Here is a 26,456-nt window from a genome sequence, read left to right as displayed (position 1 = left end):
ATATATATATATATATATATATAACTTTTCCTATATTTAAGATTGAGAATCATGAACAGCACAAAATTCAGTCATTTCAGATAGAAAATACTACAGTAAACTAAAATCTTGAGATTGTTGTAGTTGTAGGAACAAAACTTGGAGAACATAGTGATTGACAATATGCCCCTTAGATAAGATTATAATTGTTATATTAAAAACAGATATTTAAATTAAAATCCAATTGTTTACTTTTAGGGGACGAGTAAACTAAACCATAAAGCAGAAATACATGATTGTTTCTGTGAGGAACAGAATGCCTATTACCACAGGAGTTGGAAGATAGGTTTCCTGCTTAGAGGTTTCCTCTGACTGACCTGCATACGTATCTTCCAACATGGTGCCACTGGACAACCACAACAGTACCATTTCCACACTCCAGTCACATTCATTTAGCACCGAATGAAAATACAATGTTCAGAAGAATGGTATACATGTCAAATAATACACTGGTAAATAGAATTCTAATCTGTAGTTTCAGCTGACATAACTGGTTGCTATGGGCTTTGGGAAGAATTAAAAAATCTAAAAATTGTTCCTAGAATCTCTCTCCAAAAGGTCTTCATAACAATTTTTAACTGCACCATTCTGCTGCAGCTTTAAAAACACAGGGGCACAAGCACACTTCAATAGTCTTAAGTAGGAAGTAGACCTGGGTAATCTTTGTTCTCTCACCAAATGTTCAATTCTTAATCTCCAAGAAGATTCTCTGTGCTTCAGGTTTCAGAATAAATGCTGATACAGGTGGCACCATTAAAAGACAAATCAAGAATATGTAAAATGTAGATGGAGAGGTTAAAATCCTCTGGATTCCCCTTCAGTCTAAACCTATAAAATCTACATTTTAATAGCCGATTTTCCAGAGACCACAAGATTTCTTTTTGCATATGCCCTTGATGGAATTAATGAGAGAAGGAGAGAAAAGCATATGCTTAAATGCCTGGGGGCAACTATAACAAAGGAAGAAATTACAGTTTATTAGCACAATTCCAGCACTCAGAGCATATTGCTTGTTCTAATTATTCCAGAAAGAACATGCACTCTACAGTCCAATCTCTGTTACTAATGTGCTTATAGACTTTAAGAGGGTGATATTTACCAGCTAAATATTGGTCAAAATAGTAGCTAACATTTAGACATCTGCTTTAAAGAGAAGCATCTCTTCCACCTGCTTCTACAGGCCACAAAGATACACTCTAGTTAACATATTACTGACAGGATGATGAGAAAGCTCCTGTCAGACGCTGGCCAGCCGGGTGTTTGAGACAAAATGCACAGCCCCAGCTGACTAGTTAAAGAAAGTCTGGTGAGGTACAATTATAGAGGCATATGACAAGACTTCATGCCTGACTGATTTGAGAACCAATGACATGACTTTAAACAGCAATCTTCTCTACCTCTGGTCACAAAACAGCAATAAGTCAACTGATATACTCTTGTAATATCATGATTTACTCCTTTGCTTTGAATACATGAGACTTTGGTATGATGTTCTGCTAGTCTACCAGAGATGCACTTGGGGCTTAAACATCTAGGGCCTGCCTACAGCATGTATAAAATCAGTGTTCTTGTTCAGGGTTACAGGAAAGCTTCTGTGTGAACTCGATAGTGTATATATCAATAGAATAAACACTAATTTGTTTATGTCCCAATTCATCAAACTTAAATATAAAACAATGTAATAATGGGTCCTAACAAAACACCACACTTTAGGGAGTGGGATGGGATAAAAACGTGATGGGCATTAAGGAGGGTACCTGTGATAAGCGGTATATGTAACTGATGAATCACTAAATTCTACACCTGAGACTAATATTACACCATATGTTAACTAACTGGAATGTACATAAAGACTTAAAAACAAACAAAACAAATAAAAAATACCACACTTTAAAAAAGAGGGAATTCATGAAAAATTTAAAAACATATCATTATTCTTGATAGTTTTGCTAACATATCTCAAAATTATTTTTTTATTTTAAAGTTTACCTCTCTAAATTACAAATTCTAATTTTAACTACAAACAGTCCCTAAGGAAAGGGACCTTTAAGCAATCTGATTCTCTATCATTGTATCATCACTAAAACACCCAGCAAGCTATACGGTTGACGACTATGATTCTAACAAAATACGGTGTCAAAGAGTAAACCCATACAAACAGAATTCTTAAAATCATAATAAAATTATAAATGTAAAGACACCTTAAGTTATATATGTTCTTCTAATTGTTAAAATTTGGGCTATAAATTCAAAATATGAAAAATGAGTAAAATTTCTTGTATTATTATTAAATACAGTATAGTCTTCATGGTATATAAAATAAGAATGTAAAATGCTTAAAAGCAAGTCAATTCATTAACACTTAACTATTCCTTCCTTGGTTGTTTCAGAAATTTCACTAAATTCTTCCTAAAAAATAGCTAATTTCTAATTTATGTTATAGTACTAGTGTTTGACCTTAAATGCTACTATGCATGGAATTTACGGAAGATATATACATACACATGAATTTTTCAAGATAGATTCAAGTAAAACAGCTTCCCCCACATACTAAGGGTAAGGAGATCCTGAAAGCAAGCCTGAATTATGTTCCTTTTATCAGTCCTACCGTCCCCAGGAATGAACCAAAACAAAGATTGTAACGTATAAGTGACATCACCATCAAGTTTCTATGAATTTTCAAACGATTGGCAGAAGTTTACCTCAAACATAAAAACAACTCCCTGAATAATTCTAAGCCTTTATTAAAATAATTTTATTATTTAACTCAAATAAAATTAAAGGGTAGTAGGCATGTTAATTTTTACTCTAAAGTGCAGATCTAGTCTTTTACAAAATTATAGCTAATAATCACTGAATCATTGAATGTTATGCAGATACAATTCTAAGCACAATATATATATGTGCATTACACATGTGTATACATATACATATGTGTTTATATAACTATAGAGACAGAGATAGATCTCCTCAATCTTTATAGCCCTATGAGATTAAGATTGTATTACTCCCATCCTCCCAGTTTACATGGGAAGAAACTGAGTCAGAGAGAGGTTACTGAGCTATTAAGAGGTATTTATAAATTGCAATAAAGAGAACACCAGTTTTTTACAATAGACATATGCTCAGATTTATTTCAAATGTTTTTGTAAATAGGGAAGCTTGTACATTCATTCGCATAGCTCACTCCTGTACTTTATTCAGGTCTCTGCTCAGTACTACCCCATTCAAGCAGTTTCCCATGACCACTCTACATAAACTGAACCCTGCACCTCACACCTTTCATCCTGCACACACACTCGCTTTATCACTTACCCCTTGGCACTCACCACCAGAAGATGTAACAGCTACTTTTATTCATTCATTTCTTTGTTTCATTAGTCCAATATAAACTAGAGTGTTTGAGCTTTGCTTTGCCTACTGCTGGATCCTTAGTGCCTAGAAAGTGCCTAGCATATAGTAGGTCTCATGACAAGATTTAGTTCCTAGGCCTCTGAGACAGTTTGTACAATCTTTTTAATCTTCAGGACAATAACCGTATAGAAATTATTATTTATAATCTTGAAAAAATCATGTTTAAAAAATAAGGCGGAAGAAAATGGGGAGAAGAATGGTTTTACTTCAATGGCAAATTAAAAACAGCAGAAAACGGGTGCCTGGGTGGCTCAGTTGTTGGGCGTCTGCCTTCGGCTCAGGTTATGATCCCAGGGTTCTGGGATCAAGCCCTGAATAGGGCTCCTTGCTCAACGGGAGGCCTGCTTCTCCCCTACTATTCCCCTGCTTGTGTTCCCTCTCTTACTGTCTCTCTCTCTCTGTCAAATAAATAAAAATCTTTAAAAAAAAAAAAAAAGCAGAAAAGCAAATATATAAAAAGTACCAAATGACTCAGATTAAATTTCTCAATATCATTTTAAGAAAACGCAAATTACCTGTGTCACTGCTTTGTGCTTATTCTATGGCTATACTACATCGTATGTTTAAATGCATATAATGTGTTTTTCATACTTAATATATTTTCAATATTTTTGGGAAAATCGGCATATCAATATTATCATTAAAAATCTCAAAAGTGTATTTTTTCAAATGTAGAGTAATGGAAATAACCCCAAATTAGAATCAGGACACCTAGTTTCACACTACCTGTACCTAACTAGCTGTTTGGCCCTGGGGTGGTCATTTAACCTGTTGAAAAAGACACTGCTCATTGTGTTTTTTGTTGTGTTTTTTTTTTTTTTACGATTTTATTTATCTATTTGACACAGAGAGAGAGCACAAGTAGGGGGAGCAGCAGACAGAAGAAGAGAGAAAAGCAGACTCCTCGCCAAGCAGGGAGCCTGATGCAGGGCTTGATCCCAGCACCCTGGGATCATGACCTGAGCTGAAGGCAGACGTTTGACTGAGCCACCCAGGCACCCCCCACTTCTCATTGATAAAGACTTAAATAGATATCCCAGAGAACTCCTGAAACTGCTGCTAACGTACTAAACTTCATACAATATGTTTACATTTCTACTAGGGGAGAACAAAACAAAAAAATATTACCTTATTCTTATCAATTAACCAAATTTGCAGGGAAGGAAATTTATGCAACATTACATGTTTTAATAAATATCTGATACATTACTAAAAATTAAGTTTAAATTTATATTAAAAATTTTTAAGTCAAAATATTAAAATTTAAATGTTTACAGTAGAAAAAAGGTTAGGAAACCTAGCAAAATACTCTTGAATATTTTTCTATGACCCAAGAAAACTCCTATTCTCATTGCCTTTACCACAGTAATGAAGACCTTCCAAAAGAACATTTCAGCAAGTAGCATAAAACCTGTGATTAAAAAAAAAAGAATGCTACTTTGACTTTTAAGTTATTATCAGCCTGAAGAGCTCCTCCAAATCAGAACTATTATAGAAGCTACTCCCAAACCACTACTTGGCAACAAAGATGAATCTACCTATTACCAGGTTAGGATAGCAGCTATTATCATGGCCCCTTGATTTCTTTCAAGTAGCTCCAATGGAAAAAGCCACAAGTGAATAATAAAGATCTCATAATAGCTCTTAAGAATTCTTTATATGGTAGAAGGCACTAAAATGAACTCTGGAGAGTTAAAAAGAAAAAAAAAAAACACAACTCTCATCTCCTGATAAGAAAAAATAATTAACCTGACTTAATGCATCTGAGAAGGCTTTCTATAAATCAGACTTTTGTACTTCAAGAGCCAGATTAAAACCATATATCAAAAAAGTATGTAGATATTGTCTCATAAGTACACATAGAATATTTCTAAGTCTGCGGAGGTTCGTGGGTCTTTTTGTGAAATGCTCAATATGTTCTGCTTAAAAGGAGAAGTGTGAAGTACTTACAGTGCTTAATTTGCTAGAGGTAATAATGATGCGTCTCTCATGTAACATGCTGGCATACAGCTGCAGCATGTTATTCACATCCACGGCAACAAAATATTCTGTAAGATTTCTCTGTACAAGTGAAAAGTCATTGTGTAAGTTAGAGCTCATGGTGATTACGAAGGAAAATATTTTATACATTTACCAACAAGTCTTAAAGTTCAAAGGATGTTATTATTAAAGATGGTATTCATTAAAATAATTAAATTTAATATTATTCTGCTGCCACATGAAGCACATAACATTCTATTATTATTTGAAACATAATCCTACCCCAGGAAAATGTTTCTCAGAGGGTAATCAGAGGATCACACATTTTCCACTCTCCCCTCCCCCCAAGTGCTTATAAAAGAAGCTGATTTCCGGGCCCCAACTGTACACTTGCTGAATTGTAACCTTCAGAGTATGGCTCCAAGTATCTTTTTTTTTTTTTTTAAATAATTCCTGATAATTCTTATATACACTGAACTTTGAGAAATGCTATTCCAGAATCTTTTTATGTTTGCCAGTCACTCAGAACGCAACATCACTGTCTGATAGTATGTACTATGTACAAGGCACCCAAAGGATGAGATGGATTCATAAAGCAGATCTTTGTTCCTTTATTAAGGAAACTCCTTGTTTATATCCCATGTCAGACTATTCTATGCTCCTATAACCAAATACATTTTGGTGTTAGCTTAGCTAATTTCCTTGATTTAAGACTTTATTTTCCCCACATAAGATCAAAATTGGGATAAGCTACATTAACTTTGACTTTTAGAAGTTCTCCTTCTTACTTATTTTTAACTTTCTATACTCAAACTTAAGCATGCTGGAGGGTTATAAAGTAATGAAGAGACTGAATAAGATATGATAATAAAATGAAACTGTAGTATCGAGTAGACTATGACCTAAGAGGTGAAAACTTCGTTGGGCAAGAAAACAAGAAATCCAATAAATAGTTTCTTTGATTTCCAGAAGGCAGAAACTTTACCAGGACAAACTTGTAATGGCAGGGTATATAACAGAATCTGTAGTATCAGTGAGTGGTGCTGAATTTAGTGGGGAGAAATTCATTTATTGTTTTCTATATCTGAGGTCTACCCCACTTTCCAATTCAGCTCTTCATATGGATTACTTTTATGGCATTTAACCTTGGTATTTTTCCTATAGTCTCAAAGAAAAATAATTTCTAGATGGATAAGTATTTCTCAACACAGAATACTGTGTGGATAATCTATATCAGGTCTACATTAAACAGTTTCATCTAGTCTTTTCATAGGAGTTATCTGGACTCGCCTGTACTAAAAACACCACAGTCTTGGTTTGATATGGGAAAATTTACAATTATCTCTCCAGACTTCATGCATTCATCACCCATGTACTTTTGGAAACCAAACACTTAGTAGGTTTGAAAACATTTTAGGAAGAACAGTAAAGTTCTGAAAGAAATAACTATTTCTGGAAATTTATTTTTTCCTATTGATGTTTCTTTCACTTTTTATTGAATTATTTCTATTGATCCATTGTATCTTTCCAAGAGAAGTTGAAAAAAATTATTTAAGAGAAAATTTCCTTTTCACACAGCAACCAAAACCCTATTTGTCACTTCTACTTTCCATGTAAATTTTTCTACAGAATATTAATTTATAAAAACTATTAAAACACTGAGACTATTTCTAATATGGCTACAATTAGGACTTTAAATAAAATGCAAACTTTAGTAATATTTATAATTTCTTGTAGTACCCCTCAAGCCCTACAAAATATATATCATGTAAATCAAAATCAAGAAATCAAGTACGGGGGCACCTGGATGACTCAGTTAAGTGTCTGCCTCCAGCTCAGGTCATGATCCCAGCATCCCAGGATCAAGTCCCATTATTGGGCTCCTTGCTCACTGGGAAGCGTGCTTCTCCCCTGCCTGCCATTCCGCCGGCTTGTGCTTGCTCTCTCCCTCTCTCTCTGTGTCAAATAAATAAATAAAATCTTAAAAAAAAAAAAAAAGAAATCAAGTAGAGGACATTAAGATTTTCATGGAGTTATACAAGTAATCTAAAATGCTACAGTCACTTCACTAAAGTAACTATGTGTATAAAAATATTTCCCATTGCCAGTATTTATCCCCTACTAAGTAGAGTCATCTGAGATATTTCCTCTACCTCATCCAGGGGAGCTCAGGACCTAATATATATATGTGTGTGTGTGTGTGTGTGAGAGAGAGAGAGAGAGAGCGTGTGCGTGTGTGTGTGTGTGTGTATAATCCTACTGAACTATCTCAAATGGTAGAAACAGTTTTTCTCATAAAATTTTCCTTACCTACAGCCAGATATTAAGAGGGGAGTAAAGTAGCAGACACATCAAGAAGAAAAAGAGATAACGACACTATTCCTATTTCTTATTTCTAACAAAACAGGTAATTACAATGTATTCTATTTCTCTATACAGAAATCTTTAGGCATTGAGACAAAAGTAAATATAATTCATAATATGAGTAGCATTAAAAAATACAGAAAACAGAAAACTTACACTCTCAGGAATTGTTGGGAGTCCAGTTACATCTGGGGCAATGAAGTAGGAATGCTAATAAATAGAAATAAATCACGTAAGAAAAGCAGAATTAAAATTTGGTAGCAATACATATAATTTGAAAAATAAGAAAAGATACATCAACTAAATTAATAAATGCCAAGGATTAACATTCAGGATTTGCTGAATTTGAGAGATTCTTAAATAAAATGACAGGTTTATATGATATTGAACAATAACCTCAGACAAAGAGTTAAGTGTTGGTTAAAAACATTCAACTTTAAAACTGAAAATAAGAATCATGGAAAAAGTTTAAGACAAAAAGTACATTACTGAAAGATAGATAGATAGATACAGATATATAATACACATATATACATATAAACACATTAAGGGAGACTGGAAAATAATGAGGTTTGCCATAGATTCCAGAGTGTCTGTGGTAAGTCACAATAAAATCTTCTGGTACAGATCAGCTACTATATTATTTAGAAAGCAGCAATAAGACATAATTTTTAAATATTTAAAACCTTTTAAAAATGTAATGATCTCAAAATATGACCCTCATACGCCCACTAAACAGTAATTACCTTCTATAATATTCAAAGCAATACAACACTTCATAGATCTATATATATAAAAAGCATATTGTGTATGTCTTCTTGTTTCCCATTCATGTTCCCAAATTTTACCACCCAGAATCAGTAAAACTAAATCACCAGAATTGTTTTATTTTCTGTTCATATTAATCTCCAAAATTATTTTCCTATCTTAACCACATAAGGACATATTTAATACTGTCTTATAGTTAAAAACCAGAAAAGAAACATTCTAGCCAATACTGGGCACAGTTAACCAGTCAGAACAGGCTAGTTAGCACAGTCATAATGTATAATTTTCCAGAGTAGAAGAACAATATGAGATAAATCACGAGGTCTCCTGAGACCTTGTGACAAAAAATGTGACAGAAATCTCATGCTGTGAATGCACGTTAACATTACTACTACTGACAATGGAGAATATGCATAGATTTGGTCTCTATTAACTGCTTTATTTGGAGGGGTTTTTAATAGTACTGTATTTCATAAAACTATGCTCTAAAAGATAGTATAAACAGAAAATATACTCCAAACGATTAATTTTCTTAAAAGAGTCAAATTAACCATTTCCCAAAGGACTGGAGTGAATCTTAAAAACACAGTGAAAGAAGTAATTATTTTCTCAATTTAACAGTGATTTTTAGAAGCCAATGACCTTTTAACTCACCGGTACTAGGAAGGGCTGATCTTTCAGAACTTGCTCACTGGCAATAAATATCTCTTGGTTCTTATAATATATGAGAGAAAAAATGAATATTTTACTTTCATGGGGGAAGTTTACACAATTTGCTGTGTATCTGAGACAAATTCATGTAGTCACATTATCCACAGAATCCAACTGTAATTATAAATGCTATTTTAAATGCTGTTTTGCTAATTTTATGCTAGAAAAATCTCAAAGAAAGTATTTTCATTCTCAACAGAGTAGAAAATGCTGTGGATATTTAATGAATTTGAAATGTACTTTCAAAACAAGTGTTTACATTAAATATTAACTTTTTATACAATCTCTGTGATATTCTTATAGTTTCGATGTCAAGCCTTGAAAAATTCATGTGTTGGAGCATTCACAAAATATGGTATTGTAAGAAAGTATAGTAGTTTCCCAAGGCTTCGCACATTTTTCTATCAGAAATTGTGCAAACAAAATTTTCTTTCCACTTTGTGGAAGAACAATAATTCCCAGGATGATCAATCGTTACTGGGCATCATAAAACTAAAACTTCAACAAGTAGCTGAGGACAATGTTTCTGGATCCCAACTCTTACAGTCTGGAACAGCATAGCACTAGGCACAGCACTTTAGTAAGTTCTAGCTGAAATCAAATGAAATTACTAAATGGACTTTACATGAATTTAAGACAGTATTTTATCAACCAGCTGAATCTGCCAATCCTTTAGATACTGTATTGAGAAAAGATGTACAAGATTTGAAAGCTACCACAGATACTGACTCAAAAGCTTACAAAAAGGCTTAAATTATAGAAATGACTGTCATACATAGAATAGAACACAGTCACTCAAATTCCCTAAACAAGATTATTTCAGCTACGGTACAAAATATCTTATCCAAATGAAATAAAATTTCAATTCACTAAAAACTAACGTTAGGATAGCTTTTCAATTTTTTTTTAAAAATTTATTTGACAGAGAGAAATCACAACTAGGCAGAGAGGCAGGCAGAGAGAGGAGGAAGCAGGCTCCCTGCAGAGCAGAGAGCCCGATGTGGGGCTTGATCCCAGGACCCTGGGATCATGACCTGAGCTGAAGACAGAGGCTTTAACCCACTGAGCCACCCAGGCGCCCCAGGATAGCTTTTCATAGTTTATCTAGATATATCATTTCACACAATTCCCCAAACAAGTTTCTCAAAAATGGACTCACTCAATTTCTCATATGAAGAAAAATAATCATCAAAAGATATTAACTTTTTTGCTAACATCACACATTTAGTGACCATGACTTAAACCAGTATCTTCTATTCTTAGATATTAAGAGATCTAATAGTTTTTGATATATGATTCTTACTAATAAAGGTAAAGTATTTCAATATCCAGTATTTTTGAAATGTATTTTTAGAAGATATTTATTTACTCCAGAACAAATGACACTCCAATTTAAAACCAGCACACTTTTTTTAAAAGATTTTATTTACTTATTTATTTACATAAAATGTATTGTTTGTTTCAGGGGTACAGGTCTATGAATCACCAGTCTTACAGAATTCATAGCACTCAAACTCCATTAACGATCTAGGATAGCTAACCTCTATTATCTTAGTACCTATATTTCCTTTACCCTATAACAAAGTGTTAGAATCATTTTATAAATACAACTTCTTCAAAGAATGACACTTATTTTTGATAATCTAGACATTTTCTTTGATTTTGATGTTTTTCCTTGACCTTTCTATTTCATTCCACTAACCATTAACCTTGCATTCTTTTGGGTTTAGTGACCTACAAATCTGAGTTTCTCCTTAACTGTTCCTTCTTCTAATTCTTTCACTTGACCTCCTTTCTTCTTTTATAGTGTATTTTGGCAATTAGACATCAGCCTCTGCTTTATTCTCTCCATACTCTGTCCTTTAAATAGCTCAAGAATTCTTACAACTATTTCTGCAGATGACTGCTATATCTGGGTTAAAAATTTCAGGTTATCCTTAGATTTCCAGTGTGCAATCTCCAAATGACTATTAAATATTTCCACTTTGGCAGTGTTCAAAAAGAGGGTGCAGACATAAAGGTACAGAGATCCTAGGGGAAAAAGAACAATTTACGCTGTTAACGACACAGGAAAGTTTCACAAAGTTGGGAAGTGAGCTAGTTCTAGACTAAAGATGGATAGTCTACAAAGAGGCTTTAGTAAAAAGGAAGGTGTACAAGTGAGAAAACACGATGTTCATTCAAGAAGATGAACAGAACAATGTGACCAGAGTAGAAAATCAACTTAGAAAAAAAAATGAGACAGAAAAATGAAAAGGTAGACTGAGGCTAAGTAGTGTGTGGTCATGAAAGCCTGGTGGAAAGTCTGGACAAATTCTACAGAAAATGGGGAGCTTTTAGGTTTCAGAAAGAAACTTTATATAGTTAAAGGAAGTTTAATCTGACAGAGTTTTGTAGAAAGAATTAGAAAGAGAGACTCTAAAGTAAGAACTATTTAAAGTGCTAAGCATCTAAACCAGGGTACTGACAGTAAAAATAGAACAGAACAATGTCAGAGAATACTATTATTAAGCAAAATTACAGGAAAAATTTAAGCAAAAGAAAGTTAATACCAAAGAATATAATGAAAATAATAATCTCTTTATTGTGCAAAAAAGCAAAAGACCTGTGAATATGATTACGTACACTTCAATTTACTTTTTCTTTCAATTTCTCTTGTATCATTATATATTTTTTCTTCCTTATAAGTGGCACAATTTACCATTACATTGGAAGAATTAAAATGAATATAAATAAATTTTAACATTTGATTATGGTATGTTAACTATTAATGAAAACATCCACATGTGTGATCATTAACTTTGAACCTTTACAAAATATTCCAAAATACTAATGTGCACATTTAAAGCCTTGGCAGTAAGTAATCTACACCACCACGGGCTTACTGTTTGACAAACTTCAATCATATTTTCAGTGTTTGGTGTTTATACGGGAAGATGGATCACAGGGTAGGGAAAGAAGAAACTTTTCGCCCACAATTTTTATCATATAGTTAGTTATATGCTAAACTTTCAATTCTTATTTATGTACTGTTTTCATTTTAGGAGGGGTATTGTGCATGTGTGTGTGTATGTGTGTGTGTCTCCTTATTAAGGATAAAGTTTACCACCTGAAAATCAATATTCCTCACAAAATATTCTCACAGATTTTGTTACTGCTACTGTAACTTTTAAAAATCTGTGATTTACGATCTATAAAAATATACATCTAAAATATGATAGTTGAAGCATGGCAAAAAGTCCCACTATCATCCTACAGTAATGTTACTAGCACTGACATTTCCCTGGTGGCAGAGTTTGCTGAAGGTGCATGTGTTCTTAAATGACAAAGTGCTACGACAAAAAAATCAATTAATAACCGAATACTTACCACACTCAAACTGACAGGAGTGTTTGCCTTTGGTACTGGGTGGCTATAGAGTGATTTGAGAGTTTCATTCAAATCATTTTCCTAGAGTAAAATGAAAAAGTACATTTTATAAATGAATTATATACTAAGTGATATAATTAAAACTACTTGATAAATCATGCACTGTGCCTTTTCAGATTAAACAAGTTTTACACACAACTGCTTTCCTCAAGAATGTTTCAAATAACAGAAACTGAAATATTTAAATTTAATAAACATGAAAAAGATAATCAAATATCTTTATCCAAAAAGCATAACAGCAGTATTTCTATTGAGTACAAATCTGTGTTTGGCAAACTTCATTATTACAAAATATGCTGATGCTATCTATAGAGGAAATCATTTAAATCATTAAATTCAAGAAATCATTTAAATCATTAAATTCAAGAACAATGGGATTGAATAAAAACAATACAACTTTTTTTTTTTTTTAAAGATTTTATTTATTTATTTGACAGCCAGAGATCACAAGTAGGCAGAGAGGCAGGCAGAGAGAGAGAGGAAGGGAAGCAGACTCCCCGCTGAGCGGAGAGCCCGATACGGGGCTCGATCCCAGGACCCTGAGATCATGACCTGAGCCGAAGGCAGCAGCCTAACCCACTGAGCCACCCAGGCGCCCCACAATACAACTTTTTATCAGATCACTGAATGCTTCCATTTTCCATTTTAATTTTAAAATCTTAAACTTAATTTTAGATACAATTTAGTATGATCATTGTACTAAAATACAACATACAGCTTATTCTACATAGTTCTTTTCTAAAGAGCTACCAGTCACTACTTGACTCAAAATAAATGGGATTAAATAGAAGATATAACACATCTACTTCCCTGAATATGTATAATAATAATGTACCTTGATATGCACGCTCGCTTTTTCCAAATTATGCATATAAACCCAATAATAAATATATAAAGGTAGCTTTTTATACACATGATTTTTATTCTTAAAATATTTAGGTGTGGACAATATACCAGAGAAAATGACAATTGCTCAATAAAGTATAGCTTCAACATAAAACTGTTCAAGTATAAAATGACCTTCTAATGTATACTTCACAGAATTATGTATGTCAAGTGTAGAGGGGGAAATATTTACACACACACATACAAAAACACCTGAACTTCTGACAAACAGCAAACCTTGCTATTATGATATAATAATAAAATGTGGTTGCCAAATTAGGAGATTGTTCACCAGAAGCATAAAAGGAGTATCTTAATTCAATAATAATACATTTAAATTCTATTTAATAAGAAGTATCTGGAATAGTATTTGTGCTGAACACGGGTTTTGTCTTGTTTTTTAAAGATATTTACACTTTGAATCTTAAAAGATGAGTGTTCTATCAGTAATTATTGAGTGAGTGACATAATCTTGAAAGATAATTCTATAGGAATTCTGGAAAACCTGAATGATTCCAGATAATTGGATAGTACATTATGTGTAAGAAAGAAGCAGTTTAGCCAGGAAGGAATATCAGAAACCAGATCATGGAACTTCTTATATGTCAGGCTGCAGACAAGTTTAGATTTTATTCTAAGAGAAAAAAGGAAGCTATAAGAAGACTGTAAGCAATGGAATGATATAATCAGGTTTCAGAAAGAACATTCTTAAAAATCAAAATATAGTGGTACTTATAGCTATGAGTATGTATGAAATGGCCATAAATGTATAGAAAGAAGAGAAAACTAAGAACATAAAATAAGAACATCAAAGTTTTAGGTATAGATAGGCAAAAAAGATCAAAGAAAGACTTATTATATAGTTAGAAACAAAGGAAAAAAAATGTCAGGCCAATCCAGAAAAATACAATCTCGAGAGTGATAAAGTATCAATTGAGATTATTTTTTTAAAGATTTTATTTATTTGTTTATTTATTTATTTATTTTAGAGAGAGAGAGAACAAGGTACAAACAGGGGGAGGAGCAAAGAGGAGAGGGAGGAGGAGAAAGAATTTCAAGCACACTCCTCACTGAGCATGGAGTCTAACATGGGGCTCAATCTCATGACCTGGAGATCATGACCTGAGCTTAAACCATAAGTTGACACTTAACCAACTAAGCCACCCAGGTGCACCTCAAATGAGAATTTAAAAAGATAACAAAAGGATGGAAAATATACCCTGAATTTAAAATTAGAAAACAATAACAGGCAATCATTACAAAAATTTTTTTAAAAACTTTTATTTGAATTAAATTACATCAAGTAGCGCAGCTCATAACTTAGTAAATTAGTTCTTGTAAAAACATCAAACAATGATTAAGGGGGAAAATTTACAAATAGCATCCTAGAAAAGTTGATTAATTCAAAAGCACACTTCAGCATTTTCATTTTTAAGAAAAAAAAGATAACAACCTAAATTAATGGCTAAAACTAAAATTCTGAGAAGAAAACATATGGGAAAAGCATCATGACATTGAATTTGTAATTTTTTGACATGACGCTGAAAGCATAAGCTACAAAAGAAAAATACATCATTGGACTTCATGTAAATTAAAAAAACTTTTGTGAATCAAAGGACACAATTAGCAAAGTAAAAAGGCAACCTATGGAATGGAAGAAAATATCTACAAATCATATATCTAATAAGGAATTAAATCTGAATATATAAAGAACTCCTACTACCCAACAACAAAATATGCTTAAAAATGGGCAAAGAATTTGAACAGATATTTTTCCAGAGAAGAAAACTAAATGACCAATAAGCACATGAAAATACTCTACATCAAGAATTAAAGAAATGCAAATAAAAACCACAATGATATACCACTTCACACCCATTAGAATGGCTATTATAAACACAAAACAAGGAGGCATTCCAAGAGGGCAGCGTAAGTCCTGAATTCATCTCCTCCTATGGATACAGCAAATCTACAGCTACATATGAAATCATTCCCCCAGAAAAATATCTGAAAACTAGCTGAAGAGCTCCTGCACAACAAAGAATAAAATAACCACACTGAGAAATGTAGAAGAGGCAGAGATATGGTCTCATCTAAAACTCCATCCACTGTGTGGTGACCCACAGTGAGGAAGGATCTCAAGCAGCTTCTCCCTTATAAGCAAGGGGCTTGCAACATATATAAAGCACCTCAACCCTTCAGACCTGCAGCAGAGCAATGAGCTCCCCAAATGTCTGGCTTTGAAAACTAACAGGGCTTACATCCAGGAGAACAAAGAGTTGTAGGGAATAGAGCTCCTACTTTTTTTTTTTTTTAATATTTTATTTATTTGACAGAGAGAAATTACAACTAGGCAGAGAGGCAGGCAGAGAGAGAGGAGGAAGCAGGCTCCCCGCAGAGCAGAGAGCCTGATGCGGGGCTCGATCCCAGGACCTTGGGATCATGACCTGAGCTGAAGGCAGAGGCCTTAACCCACTGAGCCACCCAGGTGCCCTTAGAGCTCCTGCTCTTGAAGAACTTGTGCACAGACTCACTTGCCACAGGACCAAGCACAAAAGTAGCAGTATGGAGAGCACCTGGACCTACATGAAGGAGATTCATTTGCCAATCTTAAAGCATCTGCCAGAGGAGGAGGAGCTTATTCAAACTCTCTCCAGGATAGCGGTGCTGGTAGGTGTCAATTTTGCTTTCTCCCTCCACCTCTCTAGTGCTGGTGGACACATCCTGGCCCTCTGGCATCCCTGCAGCCCCACCACAGCCAGCAGAATTTACAGCCTACACAGGGAATACCCCTTGAACACCTGCTCGGGGGTCAGGGAGAAGAATTGTGTTTCTGGGCCCCACAGGTCTGAAATAATAGAAGAGAAAGTTCTTGGGAGGCTACCACCCTCAGGGCTCTATAAACACAGAAGGAAACACAGTCTTCCTATTTACTTATCCTGGAACTTCTACTGAGAGGAACACTTTAGGATTACCACACACATAAAGGCTATCAACGTATTCTCAGTGAACACAGACCAGGTGATACCATCTTTGCACTCTCCCTTGACCTTGCTGCAGCTCACCGATACCTCCCTAAAAGAATTCATAACTTGTATGAAGCCACACTTTTTGCCACTGTCACCAAGGGTATGTTTCCAGATTGATGGGTCTGAAGACCAGCAGACTTTCTGATTGCTGTCCCATGAAATATTTACATAACTTTAAAGCTGCTGCCTGAGGATCTAGCTTCCAGCCAGCCGAAACTAGAGGCTGAGAGATCCCTCTGGAACATTCAGAGGATATGGACTATCTCAACAACTATGAGTTACCAATAATGAATCAGGGTGCTTAGACAATCATAAAGGTTCAAGAGACAACCATGAGCTAGGGCAGGGTTGTATGCTAATGTTCATCAATACAAGGTCAGTCCTTCAAGAACAATGCATAGAATAGAAACCAACCGAAATGAGGAAACAGAAATATATCCCAAATGAAAGAACAAGATAAAGCTCTAGGAAAAAAACCCTACAAGAAGTGGAGATGAATAATTTACCTGATAAAGAGCTCAAAGCAATGGTCATAAAGATGCTCACTGAAATTGGGAGAAGACCAGATGAACACAGCAAAAACTTCAAAAAGATAAAAAAAAAAAAATATAAGAAAGTACCAAATAGAAGTCACAGAAAAAGAACTAAACTGAAAAATACACTACAGGGGTTCAACAGCAGACTAGAATCAGTGATCCGGAAGACATGGCAGAGGAACTCACCCAAACAAATGAGCAAAAAGAAAAAATAATTTTAAAAAGTAAAGATAGCTTAAAGGACCTGTGGATATTATCAAGCAGAATAGCATCCATATTATAGGGGACAGAAAAATTATTTGAAACTTATTTGAAAAAATAATACCTGAAAACATCCTTAACAGGGGGTAAAAAACAGATATCCAGACCCAGGAAGCCCAGAGACTTTTTTTTTTTTTTTTAAGATTTTATTTATTTATTTGACAGACAGAGATCACAAGTAGGAGAGAGGCAGGCAGAGAGAGAGGAGGGGAAGCAGGCTCCCTGCTGAGCAGAGAGCCCAATGTGGAGCTCAATCCCAGGACCCTGGGATCATGACCTGAGCCGAAGGCAGAGGCTTAACCCACTGAGCCACCCAGGCGCCCCATGAAGCCCAGAGACTTCTTAACAAGATGAACCTAAAGCGATGCATACTAAGAAACATAATTAAAATATCAAAATATAGAGAGTCTGAAAAGCAGCAAGAGAAAAACAACTTGTTACAAAGGAACACCCATAATGCTATCAGCAGATTTCTCAGCAGAAACTTTGTAGGCCAGAAGAAAATGGCATGACACATTCAAAGTGCTGAGGGAAAACAAACTTCCAACCAAGAATACTTTACCTGACAAGATTATCACTCAAATTTGAAGTAGAGAGAAAGAGCTTTCCAGACAAACAAAAGCTAAAGAAATACAACACCACTAACCTGGCCCTATAAGAAATGTTAAAGAGATTTCGCTAAGCTGAAAAGAAAGGGTAATAATTATTAAGAAAACATACGAAAGTAAAAATCTCATTAGTAAATACATTGTAAAGGTAGTAGATTAAACACTTATAAAGCTAGTATGAAGGTTAAAAGGCAACAGTAGTGAAAATAACTAAAACCACAATAATTAGTTAAGGAATATAGAAAATAAAGAGATTTAAAATTGACATCAAAAGCATTAAACATGGGGACACCAGGGTGGCTCAGTTGATTAAGTGTCTGACTCCTGATTTTGTCTCAGGTCATAATCTCAGGGTCATGAGATCAAGCCCTCCATCAGGCTCCATATGCACTGAGTGTGAAGCCTGCTTACAATTCTCTCCCTCTCTGCCCTTCCCCACACGTATTTTCTATCACTAAAAAAAAATAAAAATTAAAAATAAAACATGTTTTTATGGGAAGGTGGGTAAAAATTTAGTTTTAAAATGCAATCAAGGGACGCCTGGGTGGCTCAATTGGTTGAGCGGCTGCCTTCGGCTCGGGTCACGATATCAGCGTCTTGGGATCAAGTCCCATATCAGGCTCCTTGCTCAGCAGGGAGTCTGCTTCTCCCTCTGCCTCTGCCTGCCTCTCTGCCTGCTTGTGATCTCTCTCTCTGACAAATAAATAAATAAAATCTTTAAAAAAAAAAAAAAGAAAAAGAAAAAAATTTAAAATGCAATCAAATTTAAGTTGCTATCAGCTTAAAATACACTGTTATGTGTAAGCCTCATCATAACCACAAAGCCAAACCCTACAGTAGATTCACAAAAGAAAATGAAAAAGGAATCAAAGTATACAGCAGTATAAATCCATTAAACCAACAAGTAAGAAAGCAAGAGAAGACCAAAACAGAGAACTACAAAATAGCCAGACAACAGTTAAACAAAATGGTGATAATTACATAAGTATACATAATTACTTTAAATGTAAATGAACTAAATTCTCCAATCAAGAAATACAAAGTGGCTAAATAATTAAAAACAAAAACAAAAACAGCGGTGCCTGGGTGGCTCAGTCTGCCTTCAGCCCAGGTCATGATCCCATGGTCCCAGGAATGAGCCCCATTTCAGGCTCCCTGCTCAGCGGGGAGCCTGCTTCTTCCTCTCCCTCTGCCCCTCCTCCTGCCTGTGTTCCCGCTCTGTTGTGTCTGTTTCTGTCAAATAAATAAATAAAATGTTCAAAAAAAAAAAAAAACAAAATTAAAAAAAAAACAAACTATGCCCATCTATATGCTGCTTATAAGAGACTCACATCATATATAAGTACACACACAGAATGGAAGTGAAGGAATGGAAAAAGATACTTCATGAAAAAGGAAACCAAAAGAAAGTGTGGTAGCTATACTTATATCAGACAAAATAGGCTTTGAAACAAAGAATGTAATAAAAAAAACAAAGATGGGCATTACGTAATGACAAAGGGGTCAGTCCAGCAAGAAGATACAACATTTGTGAAGGAGAAACTGACAGTAATACAATAATAGCAGGAGACATTAATACATTGGTTGCATCAAAGAATGGATCATCCAAACAGGAAATCAATAAGGGAACACTGGCCTTAAGACACACATTAGACCAGATGAGCTATATATACAACAAACATTCCATCCCCAAACAGGAGAATACACATTCTTTCCAAGTGTACATGAAACAATCTCCTGGATATTTCATATGTTAGACTACAAAACAAGTCTCAATATATTCAAGAAAATGGAAATCACATCAAACATCTTTTCCAACAAAAATTGTACAAAACTAGATGTGAATTACAAGAAAACTGGAAAAATCACAAACATATGGAGATTAGACAACATACTTCTGAACGACCAATGGCTCAATGAAATTAAAAAAAAATTAAAAAAATACCTTGAAACAAATGAAAATATAACACACCAAAATCTATAGGATGTAGCAAAATAGCTCTAAAGTTTATAGTGATATAAACCTACCACATGAAACATGAAAAATATCAAGTAGAGTAACTTGGCACCTAAAAAAATGTAAAAAAAAAAAAAAAATGAAGCCCCAATTTTGTAGAAGGGAGGAAATAATAAACGTCAGAGCACATATAAGTGAAATAGGGGCTCAAAAGGCAATAGAAAAGATCAGTGAAACTAAGAGTTGGTTCTTTAAAAACAGAAACAAACTTGACAAACCTTTAGCTGGATTTACAAGGAAAAAAGAGAGACTTCTCAAATAAATAAAATCAAAAATAAAAGAAGATACAACTCACACCAAAGGAACATACAAATGATCATAAGAGATTACTACATAATGTAATGTCAACAAATTCAACAACTTAGAAGAAATGGATAAATTCCTAAAAATTTACAATCTTCCAAGACTGAATCATGAAGAAATAGAAAAACTAAATAGAGTGATTACTCATAAGGAGACTGAATGAGTAATCAAAAAACTCCCAAAAATAAAAGTCCAAGATCAGATGGTTTCTCACGTGAATTCTACCAAGTATTCAAAGAGGATTTAATATCAATCCTCCTTGAACTCTTCAAATAACTGAAAAGGAGGGAATGTTCCCAAACTCATTTTATGAGGTCAACATTACGCTGATACCAACACCAAGCAAAAATAACACAAAAAAGAAAATTACAAGCCAACCTCTCTGATAAAGATGCAAAAATCCTCAATAAAATATAAGCAAATCAAATTTAACAGTACACTAAGAGGACAATCAACCATAAGCAAGTGGGATTTATTCTAGGGATGCAAGGATGGTTTAATATCTGCAAATCAATTAATGTGATATACCACATTGACAAAATGAAACATAAAAATCATATGATCATCTCAATAGATTCAGAAAAACTATTTGATAAAATTCAACATTCATTTATGACCAAAACTCTCAACAAAGTGGGTATAGACAGAATGTACCTCAATATAATGAAGGCAATATATGACAAGTGCACAGTTAATATCATACTCAACAGTAAAAAGCTGAAAGCCTTTCTTTTAAGATCAGGACTAAGACAAGTATGCCCACTCTCACCATTTTTATTCAAAATCATACTTTAAGTCCTAGCCAGAATAAGTAGGTAGGATGAAGAAATAAGAGACATCCATGTTGGAAAGGACAAAGTAAAACTGTCACTATTTGTAGATGACATGATTTCCTATATATAGAGAGAAAACCCTAAAGATGCCACAAAAAAACAAAAACAAAAACCTGTTAGAACAGATAAAAATCATCAAGTGCAGGATACCAAATCAATATACAAAAATCTGTTGTGTTTCTATACTAACAGTGAATGATCAGAAAGAGAAATAAAGAAAACAATCCCATTTATAATTGCATCAAAAGAATAAAATACCTTGAAAAAAATTTAGCCCAGAAAGTATAAGACCTATATATTAAAAACCAGAAGACACTGATGAAAGAAATTGAAGATGACACTATAAATGTAAAGATAATCTGGTCTTATGAATTAAAAGACCACGTTAAAACATCCATTTTACCTATAGATTCAAAATAATCCATATCAATGTTCTAATGTCATTTTTTCACAGAATTAGGACAAATAATTCTAAAATTTGTATGGAACACAAACGATCCCATATAGCCAAAGGAATCTTGAGAAAGAACAGCAAAGCTAAAGGCATCATGCTCCTGATTTCAAACTATATTACCAAGATATAGTAACCAAAACAGTATGCTACTGGCACAGAAACAGACACAAAAATCAGTGGGATGGGACAAAGAGACCACACATACACGGTCAATTAATTTATGAGAAAGGAGGCAAGAATATGGATAAAGGACATTCTCTTTAATAAATGGTGCTGGGAAAACTGGACAGTCATACGCAAAAGAACGAAACTAGATCACTATTTTATACCACACAAAAATTAACTCAAAATTGGTTAAAGACTTGAATGTAAGAGCAGAAACTATAAAACTCCTAAAAGAAAATATGTGCAGGTCTTGGAGACAATTTTGGGGTCTGACTTCAGAGTCAATGGCTACAAAAGCAAAAAAAAAAAAAAAAAGAAAGGTAGAAAAAAGAAAGGAAATGAGACTACATCAAACTAAAAAGCAAAGTGATAGAAACCATCAACAAAATTAAAAGGTAATATATTGAATAAAAAATATTTACAAATCATGTATCCAATAAGGGTTTAATATACAAAATACATTAAATATACAAAATACATAAAGAACTCATACAACTCAATAATAAAAAAATAAACAATGATTTAAAAAATGAGCTGAAGGTCTGAATAGACATCTTTCCAAAGAACACAAACAGACTGCCAATAGACACATGAAAAGATGCTCAACATCACTACTCTTTAGGGAAATGCAAATCAAAAGCACAATGAGTTATCACCTCACACCTGTCATAATGGTTATTGCAAAAAGAACAAGAAATAACGAGCATAGGCAAGGATGTGGAAAAGGATGTGTGTCCTTGCGCACTATTGCTAGAAATGTAAACTGGTGCAGCTACTATAGAAAACAGTGTGGAAGTTCTTAAAAATTTAAAACTAGAACTGCCATGTGATCCAGCAACTCCATCCCTGGGCATATGTGTGAAGAACATAAGAACACTAATTTGAAAAGATACATGCACCTCTATGTCCATTGTGCCATAATTTACAACAGCCAAGATATGGAAATGAGCCAAGTATCCATCAGTGGATGAATGGATAAAGAGGTACACACACAAACACACACACACAGTGGAATACTACTCAGCCATAAAAAGAACAAAATCTCTCCATTTGTGACAATATAAATGGACCCTGAGGGCACTTATGCTAAGTGAAATAAGTCAGAGCAAGACAAACACCATATGATTTGACTTACGTATGGAATTTAAAAAACAAAACAAAACAAAGACAAAACAAAATAAAACTCACAGATACAGAGAACAGATTAGATTGATGGTTGCTGGAGGGGAAGAGGTTGGGGGATGGTGGAATGGGTGAAGTGATCAAGAGGTACGTACTTCCACTTACAACATAAATAAGTCAAGGGCATATAATGTACAGCATGGTGACTATAGTCAATATTGTATTGCAAATTTGAAAGATCCTAAGAAAGTAAATCTTAAAAGTTCCCATCACACACACACACACACACACACACACAAATCTGTAACTTTGTATAGTTGGTAATGATAGATGCTAACTAGAGTTACTATAATAATATTTCACCATGTACACAAATGTCAAATCATTGTGCTGTATACCTGAAATTAATATACTGTATGTAAATAATAATTCAACAAAACAAAAACAAAAGAGAAAATAGCAGGTGTTGGGGAGGATGTAGGGAAATTAGAACCTTGTACGTTGCTGCTGGGAAAGTAAAATGGTGACACCATGTGAAAAATATTATGGCAGTCCTTCAAAAAAATTAAACACAGAATTACCATATTACTCAGCAATTCAAATATAATATAGCAACTCAAACAGATACTTGTATACCCATGTTTCTAACAGCACTGTCCACAACAGCCAAAAGGTAGAAGCAGCCCAGCTGTTCATCTATAGATGAACAAATCAACAAAATGTGGTCTGTACATATAATGAAGTTTTACTCAGCCTTAAAAAAGAAAAGAATTCTGGCACTTGCGACAGCATGGATGAACCCCCAAAACCTGCTAAGGGAAATAAGTTAGTCACAGAAGAACAAGTATTATATGATTCTACTTACATGAGGTACACATTCAAATTCATGCAGGCAGATAATAAAACGATTGTTGCCAGAGACTCAGGGGAGGAAAAAGGAAAGTTGTACTATGGGGCACAGAGTTTCAGTTTGGGAAAGTAGAAAAGTTCTAGAGATGCTACTGCTGATGGTGGTGCAGAACAATGCGAATGTGCTTAATGACACAGAACTGTACACTTGAAGATACTTAAAATGGCAAACTTTATGTTGTATTTTACAACATGAGAAAAAATTGGGGAAAAAACATAGCTTACCAGTTCCTTAGCCAAGTAATCTGCCAGAGTATTGAGAAGCTTGTAATATACTTCAAACCATGGCAGGTAACTGTAAAAAAACAAAAAACAAAAACAAACAAAAAAACCAAAAGCCTTTAAAAATGTATATGGATATATTATTTAGAATCAAGAAAAGAGATGAAAACATTAAATTTTTATTATTTCAAACAGCTTAATCCTAGATGACAGAAAAGAACTATACCAATGTTTTCCTTACTATTATATTAAAATTTTACATATTATCTATTACTAGTTTTCATAACATAATAATGATCCAAAGTTCTATTATGAAAGTTATGCATTACACACTTCTATTTTTTCTGCAGTAAAATTATTTAATCCTATATTATGGTATGCATGGTACGAGTGTACTAAAAGCACTCATAGAATAAAAGTTAACCACTGTAATAAAATATAATACAAAATAAAAACTAATCTTAAGAAGCTTTCAAAATACACAATCATTTACTAATGATTACTGAAGTGAATATATAATACAATAGGAATATGTGCCTAATTAATCAATTATTTTGAAACTGATGCTCAAGTAGGATGATAAATTTCAAAGTAAACATCAATATACACAACAGAAAGCCCATTTTAAAAATTGTAAATATATATATATAACTGAAAATTCATTCTGATTCACTTTACTAGATGCAAATATAACTAATTCTTATGAAAGCAAAATACTGTCTAAAATTCAATTAAACCCCCAAAATCTGTACTCCTTATTAACAAATTAAGATATTAGTATATTTAAAATCTATCCAAAGGTTTAATTGTTTATTAAAATGTATTCTTTTTGGGTGCCTGGGTGGCTCAATGGGTTAAGCCTCCACCTTCAGCTCAGGTCATGATCTCAAGGTCCTGGGATCAAGTTCCGCATCGGGCTCTCTGCTCAGCAGGGAACCTGCTTCTCCCCTTCTCTCTCTCTGCCTGCCTCTCTGCCTCTTGTGATCCCTCTCTGTCAAATAAATAAAATCTTTTAAAAAAGTATTCTTTTTTTTCAAAGAATTATTATAACAGATTACTTTCTAAGAGAAAACTGTGTGATGCTTTTACTACGTAACTGTATTCTGACAAGAGTACATGTATATAACTGATTTACAATTTAAAAATCAATGTATAGAGCTGAGAAAAACAACATTCTATCTGTACTTTTCACATAATGTCTGATTAATTAATGGCTATGAAAGATGCTTTTTGATTCAAGAGTAACCTAAAGTCACAAAAGAAGTACATTTGGGGGCAAGTGGGTGGCTCAGTGGGTTAAGCCTCTGCCTTTGGCTCAGGTCATGATCTCAGGGTCCTGGGATCAAACCCTGCATCAGGATCTCTGCTCAGTGGAGAGCCTGCTTCCCCCTCTCATTCTGCCTGCCTCTCTGCCTACTTGTGATCTCTCTCTTTCTCTGTGTCAAATAAATAAATAAAATCTTTAAAAAAAAAGTACAGTAGGGTAAAGTGCAGTATCTTTTTTTGGCAGAATTGTTATAGAGTTTTTTAATAATTATAAATACTAAGTGATGATATAAAAGATACCTATGATATTTTAAAATATCTACCAACTTCTGGTTAAATCTAGCATATTGAAGACATGCATTTATCTCTGTGCCCTTTGGAAATGGCACTAAAATGACAGTAAATGAATAAAAAGGGTATAAATTAATGAGGACAAGAGAAATGGAGAAAAAAGCAATAAAGAGCAACACAGGTGAATGGTTTCATAATGATGAAAAGGAAACAATGATAACTAACTCAGCAAAAGACAGAACACCAAAACCTAAGTGCCAATAGAAGGGAAAATGACCAGTAGCCAGTATATTTGCAGCTCTCCTCTCCCCCGCCCCCAAAGAATCCTAAAACACTGATCTGGGAATCTCTCAAAGGAAAAAAACAGACAAACAAAAAGACCCCTCAGATGTCCTATTTTCTTGGAATGAAATCCACCATTGCACTTAAAGAGTTTCTAATTCAAGTTAATGCCTCTATCTAAAATACATATGAAGAGTCCAACCACCAGATATTTGGGGAAATATGTATATGAATACAAACAAAAAAGGAACTCCAAGTAAACACAGACTATAAAAGCAACAGATGAGAACTCTACAAAGTTATCATAAAAATTCTTAGGAGGTGAATAAAGAAGGGGATGCTACTAAACGAAATGAAATCTGAAAAAGAAGAGGTGAAAAAATTTTAGACAAGAAAGAACTTTTAGACATTCAAAATATAAAACTTGAAAAAATTAAAATTGGGGCACCTCTGAGGCTCAGTGGGTTAAGCCTCTGCCTTTGGCTCAGGTCATGGTCTTAGGGTCCTGGGATGGAGCCCCACATCGGCCTCTCTGCTCAGCAGGGAGCCTGCTTCCCCCTCTGCCTGC

General features: G+C 34.1%; 1 protein-coding gene across 3 annotated transcripts in view; it reads right to left on the bottom strand.

The window, feature by feature from the left end:
* The window catches only part of DENND1B (DENN domain containing 1B), a 267,935-nt gene that overhangs the window by 124,616 nt on the left and 116,863 nt on the right, over window positions 1-26,456 (bottom strand). For 2 of the 3 annotated variants that reach the window (XM_045982799.1, XM_045982801.1), the window contains exons 6-10: window positions 24,053-24,122; window positions 12,646-12,726; window positions 9,220-9,279; window positions 7,954-8,007; window positions 5,404-5,514 (exon numbers count right to left, since the gene is read on the bottom strand). In XM_045982799.1, the coding sequence (XP_045838755.1) occupies window positions 5,404-5,514; window positions 7,954-8,007; window positions 9,220-9,279; window positions 12,646-12,726; window positions 24,053-24,122 (376 nt within the window). The remainder of the gene's footprint in view (window positions 1-5,403; window positions 5,515-7,953; window positions 8,008-9,219; window positions 9,280-12,645; window positions 12,727-24,052; window positions 24,123-26,456) is intronic. The other variant, XM_045982800.1, reaches the window with a different exon arrangement.

The sequence above is a fragment of the Meles meles genome, chromosome 17 (assembly GCF_922984935.1).
Source record: "Meles meles chromosome 17, mMelMel3.1 paternal haplotype, whole genome shotgun sequence".
Classification (NCBI taxonomy): domain Eukaryota; kingdom Metazoa; phylum Chordata; class Mammalia; order Carnivora; family Mustelidae; genus Meles; species Meles meles.
The sequence above is the reverse complement of the archived record's forward strand: the minus strand, read 5'-3'. Positions and strand labels throughout refer to the sequence as shown.